Genomic DNA, 11,190 nt, shown 5'->3' on the forward strand with positions numbered 1-11,190 from the left:
TAGAGGTATTTTCCAGAAGGTCTCCAACAGCTCTGATGATTGCTTCAGGAGTGGAGGCCTGAAGTGTGGCGGCAGGTCCCAAATCAGTTTGAGGTGCCTGCCAGTCATCTGCAACCAGCTGGTCAACTAAACCATCCTCCTCCTCTAAGTGGCCGATGATTCTCCAGGGTGAATTGCTGCCATCAGCTAGAATGTCCAGAGGAATGGCTTTAGTATTTACCTTTTCTCTGCATTCACACAGTACGGTCAAACACTTGCTCTGGGGATCATACATACGTCCTCTAACCTTCACACGTCTAAGAACTTTAATGGATTGCAGAGTTCTTTCTATGACTTCAATCTCTGTGTCCTCAGAAACATACGGTGGCCCTGAAGTGCAAATCACACCAACAAATTGCTAAACACAACAACAAAATTGAGAGGCCCTGAAGTGCAAATCACACCAACAAATTGCTAAACACAACAACAAAATCGAGAAACAAAAAAACAAATGGAGAATCACAAAAACAAAACTGAGAATCACAAAAACAAAATTGAGAAGCACAAAAACAAAACTGAGAATCACAAAAACAAAATTGAGAAGCACAAAAACAAAACTGAGAATTCAAAAACAAAATTGAGAAGCACAAAAACAAAACTGAGAATCACAAAAACAAATCAAGAAGCACAAAAACAAAAGAAGAATCACAAAAACAAATCAAGAAGCACAAAAACAAAAGAAGAATCACAAAAACAAATTGAGAAGCACAATTACATTAAGAAAACCGGAAAGGGTAGGTACCAGTCGGCAACAGGAGACATCACTGATTGGACGTCCGCGCTGTTCATCTTTGGAACCGGAAGTTACTCTGCCTGTGGCGCATTTTTTTCAAACATGAACATTAGCGGTGACCCAAACATAGCTGTCGCTATTCGAGAATATTTTGATTCAGGACATACATACGAGGTGATACTGGATATGCTCAAGTGTAATCGTGACATTTCAATTAGTATGCGTACACTGAAAACGCATTTAAAAGAATCTGGACTGTACAGACGAGGCAACTATTCTCCACTTCCTGAGGTGAGGCGTGCCATTTTGGCCGAGCTTCGAGGACCAGGACAATTGTTTGGATATCGGACCATGTGGCAAGTTCTCAAACAAAAACACAAGCTGCGTGTCAAGCGTGATGTAGTTATGAGGCTGTTGAGACAACTAAATCCTCAAGGAATCGCTTTGAGAACTCGAAGGAGGTTCACAAGACGCACGTATCACTCCATGGGGCCCAATTACATATGGCATGTAGATGGCTATGATAAACTGAAACCCTTTGGCTTGGCCCTGTCAGGATGTATAGATGGCTTTTCAAGAAGACTGATGTGGCTTGTGTGTGGAGCAACAAACAACAACCCGGCTGTTATAGCTCACAATTATATAAACTGTGTAAAGAGTCTTGGTGTGATACCAATGAGATTACGAACAGACTTCGGGACTGAGAATGGGACTATGGCAGCAATACAGTGTACCCTCCGTCACGCGCACACGGACTATTATGCTGGATCGTCAAGCCACAGTTACGGATCATCTACTGGGAATCAGCGCATCGAGTCATGGTGGTCTTATTTCAGAAGAGGAAGGTGGGTACATTTGTGTCTGGTAGGTGTAAGCTACAGTGAAAGCTGATCAGATCGTTTTTTTTACATGCATTTAAGAAAATAGAGTAGCGTCCTGCTGGACGTGTTGAAAAGTTGGATGAGATAGACGTTAACAGCCGTCACTTTATTGCAGGAACTCAAAATGGTCACTGTCAGCTGTTGTGCCGAAATGAGCATGCTTGCCTAGATTTAACGACGCCAATACAAAATGAAAAACTCAGACCAAACTCTCCACTCCTCACAATCAACACACAGAACAGAGTGAAAAGAATACAGCATTTTTAACAAGAACATTACTGCAGGGTCGCTACAATATTTATGGAAAACTAATATGCATTACTTTGTTTGACATCCATTTGTGGCATGTTTTAAATGGGACCAAAATGTAACAAACCCTATAAAATGACCAAGAACAAAGCTAAATTGATTCTTAAATATTAATTATATACCCAGGTCTCAGTTTTGGATGGACTTGTTTGGAGACCTAAGAGACTCTGGAAACTTAAATGGAAGCCACGAACACCAATGCTTGCTGAGATTCTGCTTCAGAGGGGTTCTATAGAAAGACCTGGATGAATGCAAAGACCTCTGGAACAAACACAGGATCCGGCCAAGCAGACTTGCATCGTGTCCAGGGGGGATTCCAAACGAACTCTATCTCTTGCCTCACAGGTATTTGAGTTCTTAACAAAATGAATTAACCTTTTGCATCAAACTAAATGCAAGGTGTTGTTATTGCTTAAGTTGGTTAATATATATTCATAATTTTACACATAAGTATGATACAGCAGTTTATAACATGTCACTGCATGCGTTGATTTATATAGTTCCATATTGTCAGCAAAAAATCCTTCACTGTTCTATTTTCATTTTGCAGATATGGTTCAAGAGACTGTGGATTTGCTGTTGAGGAGAGGGAACTGGATGTGTTTCCCGAGGAGGGGCTACCGGTTGGATTGTGTGGTGATCCAAACATTGAGGAATATTTACAACAGGCTGTACAACAAAACACACTGCAGCAGCCACAAGACTGGGCATCGGCCACAGAACTGTATTTGGCCCTGAAGGACATAGCTGGGTTTTAGATACCAACTGAACTTCAGTTTGTAATGACATTTGTCAGAGTTACTCTGACGAAGACACACACTGTGTTGAAACGTTAGTTTCTTTCCTTTTTTTGCACCTAATAAAACCTTTGGACTTGAGTGCTCCAGCCCTTCTGTTTTTCCTTCATTTTTTTAATGTTAGTAGTGTTTCCTTTCCCTCTTGCTAAATTGAATATAATATTGTTCATAATATACAGCAACTGGCATGAATTTAAATATTAACATTTAACCACAAGGAAACATTTACAATTTTCTTTAATAAAACCATTTACAAATAGTGTCCAGCATTTCTGTCACTTTTCCAACATACACAATATTAAGAAAAAACAACTAAATGTTTAACAATATGGAAGTTGCTTAGGTTCAGCTGCCGTTGGCACACTACTTAACAGGGTAACTCAGTAACTGTAACTTGATGACCTTGCTGATTTAAGAACATCCAAATCCTGGAGCATTTTGAATTCCAAAGTCCATGTTGGCCTTAAAGATGCCATATGAGTCACAGATGGGTAGCTTCAGAGTATTTGCACAGGTGTTTGCAACTGGAAAAGGCGAATCACTTAAAAACTGGATGCATGGTGGTGGTGTCATTCCTGCCGGTGGAACTGCCGTCAGCCCTGTGGCAAACATCATCAAATCTTCCAGACACACTGCTGTTGCCTTCTCTGAAAGAAGAAAGTAAACACTGTAGTACATTACAGAAAATTAATTTCCTTACCTCTCCTTTCATAAAACTATAAACAAATAAAAACGGCCATTCAAACCTTCACAATCAAGGAGATAATCTGCCCAAAAGCCAAGTGTTAGGACCTCCTTATGCCGCTTGTTGCTTCCTGCTGGGCTGAGATCTGGTCTGAACATGCTCTCCAGTTCTGAAGCAGTCAGGGCCTTTGCAGAGAAGCATAGGAGTGGGGCCAGCACACTGGAATGTTTTTGCAGTGCACTTAAAAAATTCAGACTTTCCAGTCCATCTTTAAATCTGCAAAGGATAGACAAATAACTAATAATTGGTTTATAGCTATGACTATTGCAGTCTTCTAAATTGTGTTTAAATGACTTTACCTACTAGATCTTTCATTATAAATTTGGACAGATTTCAAATGCATACACAAAAATAATTAATAGTGCTCATAAATTAACTGTGACAGCAAAAAAAGAAGAGCTCATTGGGATTTCAGCATTTAAAAAAAAAAAAATAGTGCTTTCACACTGGAATAAACAAGTGTGTCGAAAAAGGGATCACCTCTTTTTATAAATAACTGAAAAATTAATCATGTTGCATGACATTATTATGGGTCATTGTGAACAATAAATGTATACTAAATTAGAGTTCTAGTGTCAAAAGGTTAATAGCGTGCAACAGTGGCTCAGGAATTAAGTTGTTGTTCATCAGATCACCGGATGCTACCGAATCAGTTTTTTCATATACATCTGAAGGTCTGAAAATGTCAGTGGCTGCTGTGATGAGCAACTGGCCATCCTGAATTTAAAAGGAGTAATGAGTTTACCGTTGTATGACACTTTGGTTTCTTTCAAGGATGTACCATCTGAGGTATTCCTCCACAAATGCTTGTTTCTCACAAGGCTTGACATTTCTGAGGCATCCAGCAGTTTGGAAGATTGTGCTGTTTTGCAAAATAAGATTATGCAAAGACTCCTCTGATTCAGCTTTCAGGACCTATAACAAAAAAAAAAAAAAAAATAAAAAAAAAGGTTTACTGTAAGAAAAACAAAAATAATTTTCACTACTTTTACGATTCATTCAAACATTGGATTAAAGAAATAATCAATTTGTTATTTCACTTGTGTTGTTGGGAGGTGGAAATCTGTCCTTTCAGATTACAGAATCTACCTTGAACCTACTTTCAAGATATGATCCAACACGGATAACTGTTATCCTGATTTAATCTTTTAAACTGGCCCCAAGTGTCTTCTAAGTAAACCCATTCCCTGAGCCTAGGTAATTTTCTACCTGATGTAGAACTTTTGTGATCTCCTCATCTTGCACATCTTCTACAGTGGCGCTGAAACTCTGATTCCCTGTGATGTGGTTGACCAGGTTCTTGGAGAGGAAATGTGGTGCTGGTCCCCCATGCACAATGGATACAGCGATCATCTTTCCTGCTAAAAAGTACTCATCTTGCCTGGCAGCTGTAATACAGGGCACATAATTATCATGGTTAATTGCTATTAAATATGCTAATGAAAAAAATAAGCCAATTTTTATTAAAATTTCCATTGTAATAATTACGGAGAAAACATCCACCTCTTGAATTATATACAAGATAACGGCTCTCTGGAGGTCCATCAAAGATGGGGCGATTTCTCAGACTGCCCATAAGAAGTGTGAGGAATTCACGCCTCGGGCCACCTGTATCCAAACCGTCTTCAAAGCTGCCAGCATCATCATTAAACTTGATGAACATGTCGTAGTTGTCAGAGTATGTGCTGCGTCGAAATCCTCTAACAGCTCCATCCCATACAGCTGACCTTGATATATTGAACCTGCTGACCTTCTTGTGGTCAAGTTCCAGTGCCAAATTTGCAATAATTTCATGTGCCTCCAAATTGGTGTCTCTAAAAAAAAAAGAAAAAGGGAAACTTATTTTTTAAAGGTGTATATACTTCTCTCATGATTGCATGATGTCTTGTACAGAACAAGATGGCGGTTAATTGGATTCAAATGTTTAAATTACTAACACAGGTTCTTCTGGGGGCTCAGCTTTGGCTTCGTTAGGAGTAGGATCTTCATCATCAATCACAATCGGTTCAAACAGCTGTGTGTAGTTTCTGCAGAGTGAAAACATGTACACAAAGTGTAGATGCAAAAATACAAATGCATAAACATGCAGTTCCACTTTTATAGAACGATTCTACTATTTATTTTTCTGAAGAATCAAATGTAAAAGAGTCAAACTACATACATTTATAATAATTGTGTGTATATATTTTGTGCAAACCTCTGGAATAATTACTCAAGATACAACGCACCTGTAACAGGAGCTCTCGACAGTGAGGCATTCAGTAGTGCCTGTATCGTTTTCTTCTTCCAAATCTATGACCTGGAAATACAGAAAAGAGGATGAATGAAAATTCATATTTGACCAATTGATAATTATTTTAATATAGGGAGCCTAAGTCTCCTCCCCTTCTGGTCTGCTCGTGGGTCCCTGAACAAAAGAAAAATGAATGGAAGTGAATGGAGCTATAAAAGTTATTTTCTGGTCTGCTTTGCCTTACTCTCTGAATCACACATATGTTGTACTTCAATTTAAATAATAAATAATTGTGTTTCGACTATGTCTGTAATGTAATTTGAGATTTGTTAGCTTGTAAAAATTTGTCCTTAAAATGACTACAAGTCAGATGTCGCAAATATGATGTCGCCTCAGAAGCTTTTCTCCCCCAGCGTAGCTGCTAATTATCACATGGCCAGATTTATAGTGGTTTTCTCCACATCATCCTGGAAGAAGGATTCGAAGCTCGCTAAACAAAACTAAGCTTTTCCTCTTCTCTGTGTCTGGTTCGATGATGTCAATTTTGTGAGACGAACATTTACATTTCGCCACGTCTTTTCAAACAAAACATAAAATAACCTTTGCCACCTGTCGCTTAAGCACTTTTTGGCATCAAAATGTGTTTATATACTTCACGGACATCATATTTTAAATCCATTATACACATCAAACGGGATCAGAAAATAATTTTTATTGGCTCATAGACTCCTATTTTTTTAGCAGTATGGGACCCATGGTCCGGAAGTAGATGGATGTACCTTAGGTTTCCTATCCCAATAGATTATCTAAAGGTACAGTAAGTAAGAATGAAATAAGAAATCCTGTGGTCAAATTTGTGTACTACAGTCTATCTTTATAAACAAACGAGTGACTCTCCCTCCTCCCGTTCCATGAGTTTCATGGCTACGGATCAGCGCCAGAAGATTCTAGATGACAAAGACGAGTCATACACAGTTAGTTTCAATGTAACCTTCCTTCCAACATGATTGAGACATTAGACTGCTTTGTGATTATTTCACTTAGTGTACCTTTAAGGGGTGAATGTTATAATCTATTGATAGTATGAAAATTGATGATGTGAAATGCATTGTATAATAACAATGAATGTAATAAGCAAACAGTGAATCGTCATCTAATTGCAAAGTAAAGGCGGTGGAGATTGTCTGCTGCACTGTTTTACTAATAAAATAGTTTTTTACCTGTTGTACTTCATTAGCAAGCACAAGATCCCCAGCACGCTTCCTTAGAGAACAAAGAAAAGCATTATTGTTGTGTACTGTGAAAATATTAATTGACACTTTGAAAATATTTAAGCATCTTGATTAACAAACAAGCAATACAAGTATTATGTAGTCCATGTTCCAAAAACCATATACAGAATGAATGACTGTGTGTTATACTTGTATAACTATGCATGTGACAAAAAAAGAACCTTGAACCTTTAACCTTGACAAAAGTGTATATGTCATTAATACAAAAGTTTAGGCAAAAAACAGTAAAAGATTACATGTTCTTAAAATATCACTTACTCATATTCTGCCGCTTTCTGTAAAGGACTGCTTTCATGTTGAAGTTCCCATGGCTGAAACAAAAACAAACACACGCACGCGAGCAAGCACGCACGCACGCACGCACGCACGCACGCACGCACGCACACACACACAAAATGTATTTCACATTTAACTATTAACTGTTTTACTGAACTGAGGCAAATGGTGGTGGCTAAACAACAAGAAAACTCTATAAAAAAAATTTAAATTGTACTTACCAGTGTATCAGCAAGATCAAACTCAGAGGGCCTTTTAATAACAATCTCGGGGTCAGAGTCAGACAAGTCTGAGTTTTCTCCAACTACAAAACATGAAAACAAATCAAGCTAAGCAAACTAAATTCATACTAATGTATGAAACTTTATTTGATCATGAATAATAGATTAATACGAAAGGCATAAAGTTAGCATTTAAAAATCATGACTCAGTAGATCCAAAAATGGCTGAATTTCATGTTTCCAGGAAGAAACATAACATATACAAGCTAATTTAGGCAGCAATGGTGGCAGAGGAGTTAAAAGCCCGCCCTGTAATCAAAAGGTTGAAGGTTTGAGCCCTGCTCAGTCTGTCACAGTCGTTGTGTCCTTGGGCAAGACACTTCACCCTCCATGCCAGGTGGTGGTAGTGGGAGGGATAGGTGGCATCTGTGTACAGCAGCCTTGCTTCAGTCAGTGAGTCCCAGGACAGTTGTGTCCACATTGTAGCTAATCACCAGCAGTGTGTGAATGTGTATGGGTGAATGACTGGTTTTGTTGTGAAGTGTCTTGGGGGGGTTGTAGAACCCTAGAAGTTGCTATATCAAATACAGGCCATTCACCATTTTAATGTAGGTATGCTATTGACTTGCGTGCTTTATGCGTAATGTTATCATTTTACAATTTCAAAATTAGCAGTTGTTGAAACTAAGGGAATGTGTGTCAAAATCAAAACAAACATTAGCAGCTTACCATCTTCAAAGTCACTCTTCAAGCAGATGAAAACAGTGATTCTTTGATAAGGCTTGCCAACTTCAGCCTTATAAGCCTCAAGTGTAAATGGTCTTTGTGTTCCAGGGACAGTAATGACCTCAGTGCCATCCGGATACAGAAGAAGGAAAGGTCCATCTTTTAGATCTTTGTTAAAGTCCTTCATTTTTTTAACAGCTTGATTGAGCAGACTTGTGGCAGTAGCGTCAGGGTCTGTTGTTAGGAAAATTGTTTTTCCACGGTATGGCTTCAAACCACCCTTTTTTATGGTCATCAAGCCGACATTTATCTGTAAGGAAAAAACACATGAACAATGGGCCAAGTAGATACTAATATGACTCTAAGCAGATCTATTCAAACTTGAATATTTATTAACTGCTAAAGAGGGATCTTCCTGACAACCTAAATGTACAATTACTCGTAAACAATTGTTCTTATTCTGGATAGCTTTACTACACTGAACATTTTTTACACAACTCCCCTAAGGAATAACAAAAGAATGTCATTAGAAAATTAACCTCAACTTGTTTTCAGACTGAGCTAGCCAAACTACCTGAACCTTTCTTTTTTCCTTTTTCTTTAAGCCCTTCCTCCCTTCAGAAAACTTTTGCCTCTCTTCATTTTTCTTTTTTCTGTATTCTATGAAGGTGCTGAAGGTTGGAGTCGGGCAGTTTGAGGTAGTCTGTGATGCTAAAGGGAAACAAAGGAAAAATGTACTACAATGTCACACATTAAAGACATTCATTCATGTAACATTCCATTGTCCACACAACACGCAAATAAGGACAACACTGAATAATCTCACTAGAAAATTTCTACCAAGGAATGACAATGCAACTGATACTATTGACCAATACAATTCTACACCAGTAAGTTTTAATGTATAGACACATAATAGGGTTAGTTCCTAAAGTTAACCAAACATAATAAATGAACTAATTTATTATCGTTTCAGTTGTGGAAATGCTCAGAGGACTGTTCCACGAAGCAAGCTAATCCCAAAAGCCAGGCTCACTCTGAAAATCCAGGCTCGATTGCCCCAAATTCGGTTCCAGGAACGAGGCTAACCTGCAGTCTTTCTGCTCATTCATTATGCAATATGCTTGTGGACAAGTCTGGTCCGTGGCACCCTAGCTGCGAGGTTTGTTAACACTAGAACTGCCCTCAAACCTTCACTACTAGAAAGGTCTTGAGCAGTCATTTTGACAACTGCGTGCATTTTCAAATGAGCCTCGATTTTCTGAGCTCGCTTAGTGGAACAGCCCTCTGGTCTGCTATGGGCTGGAAACAGCTAACGCTAGGCTAATAAATCAATAAATAACAAACATTTTATTATGCTTATTAACTTACTCGATGGGAGTGAAGTGTCTCCGATGCAAGATGCGTGATAAAGCCTCTCGCCACAGCCGCTGCAAAAGTTCGGCGACTCCTCAACCAGCTTTTTCCCACAGCTAGGACAAAACATTCCGCCGTTCTTCTTCAAACGAAATGCGCCACAGGCAGAGTAACTTCCGGTTCCAAAGACGAACAGATCGGACATCCAATCAGTGATGTCTCCTGTTGCCGACTGGTACCTACCCTTTCCGGTTTTCTTAATGTAATTGTGCTTCTCAATTTGTTTTTGTGATTCTTCTTTTGTTTTTGTGCTTCTTGATTTGTTTTTGTGATTCTTCTTTTGTTTTTGTGCTTCTCGATTTGTTTTTGTGATTCTTCTTTTGTTTTTGTGCTTCTTAATTTGTTGTTGTGATTCTTCTTTTGTTTTTGTGCTTCTCGATTTGTTTTTGTGATTCTTCTTTTGTTTTTGTGCTTCTTAATTTGTTTTTGTGATTCTTCTTTTGTTTTTGTGCTTCTTGATTTGTTTTTGTGATTCTTCTTTTGTTTTTGTGCTTCTTGATTTGTTTTTGTGATTCTCAGTTTTGTTTTTGTGCTTCTCAATTTTGTTTTTGTGCTTCTCAATTTTTTTTTTGTGATTCTCAGTTTTGTTTTTGTGATTCTCCATTTGTTTTTTTGTTTCTCGATTTTGTTGTTGTGTTTAGCAATTTGTTGGTGTGATTTGCACTTCAGGGCCTCTCAATTTTGTTGTTGTGTTTAGCAATTTGTTGGTGTGATTTGCACTTCAGGGCCACCGTAGAAACATCTTTAAGTAGTATGGCATGCGAAGGGTTAAGGCCTTCTCCTTTACACCAGTGCTGTAACTGAGCCATTTCTTGGTGCTGGGTGTGTGAATCTTACTGTATGTGTATAGTGTAACACAATACCAAACACAAACTGATTTTGCTCTGCTTTAACTTACTATAATTTCAAATCACTCTCTCTTTAAGGGTTGTCTGGGTCACAAGTTTTTTTTTTTGTTTTTTTGGAGTTTTTTTGCCTGTCCCGTTTGGCTCTTTTGCCATCAGAATTATTGTCTAAAGGCAATGAAAGATGCCCAACGGATTTACTTTACCAAATTGACCATCCCAGCCTTGCCATAATGGTCCATTTGATTCACCTTTTATTGTTTATTTTATTTTCACTTGCTGAATACGGGAAAGACTTGACTGGAGGAAAGAAGGGGAGAAAGAAAGAGGGAAAGAGAAACAGCTGAGAAGGGGGACGGGGGAGAAGGGCAAAAAACAAAAACCAACAGAATGGGAAGGAAAAAAAAAAAGAAAGAAAAGAAAAAAAAAAGCATATATCGATCACCTGGATCACCTGTTGAGAAAGAAAAAAGAAAACAAGCAGAAGAGAACAAGAGTAATAGAATAAACAACATCACAATGATATATGGGAATATGACAGTAAATACTAAATATTAAGCATTATTGTGCAGCACATAAGATCAACAGAACACAGTGTGCTTTGAGGTAGGAGCCAAAAAGGGTGTAGTTTGTGGGTGTGATCACCCGTGTGTACACCTGTGAGCATGGACGCGCTT

The 11,190-nt window shown here is 38.4% G+C and overlaps 1 protein-coding gene across 1 annotated transcript; it reads right to left on the reverse strand.

Annotated features, from left to right (window-relative positions):
- Positions 1–2,685: 2,685 nt before the first annotated feature.
- On the reverse strand, positions 2,686–9,911 carry LOC113014511 (G2/M phase-specific E3 ubiquitin-protein ligase-like). The gene is made up of 13 exons (XM_026156095.1): positions 9,624–9,911; positions 8,827–8,963; positions 8,256–8,562; positions 7,527–7,609; positions 7,288–7,340; positions 6,958–7,000; positions 5,733–5,803; positions 5,442–5,531; positions 5,008–5,318; positions 4,714–4,892; positions 4,250–4,419; positions 3,506–3,720; positions 2,686–3,406 (listed from the first exon to the last, which is right to left on the reverse strand). Exons 1-13 carry the CDS (start codon positions 9,811–9,813, stop codon positions 3,171–3,173), a joined length of 2,085 nt encoding a protein of 694 aa, XP_026011880.1. The 5' UTR covers positions 9,814–9,911; the 3' UTR covers positions 2,686–3,170.
- Positions 9,912–11,190: the final 1,279 nt, after the last annotated feature.

The sequence above is a fragment of the Astatotilapia calliptera genome, chromosome 22, assembly GCF_900246225.1.
Source record: "Astatotilapia calliptera chromosome 22, fAstCal1.2, whole genome shotgun sequence".
NCBI lineage: Eukaryota > Metazoa > Chordata > Actinopteri > Cichliformes > Cichlidae > Astatotilapia > Astatotilapia calliptera.

Coding starts and splice junctions, on each gene's coding strand:
- LOC113014511 (XM_026156095.1), bottom strand. CDS start 9,813: ATGTCCGATCTGTTCGTCTTTGGAACCGGAAGTTACTCTGCCTGTGGC. Junction 7,341..7,526: donor TTGATCTTGCTGATACACTG/GTAAGTACAATT, acceptor TTTTTGTTTCAG/CCATGGGAACTTCAACATGA. Junction 3,407..3,505: donor TTATCTCCTTGATTGTGAAG/GTTTGAATGGCC, acceptor TTCTTCTTTCAG/AGAAGGCAACAGCAGTGTGT.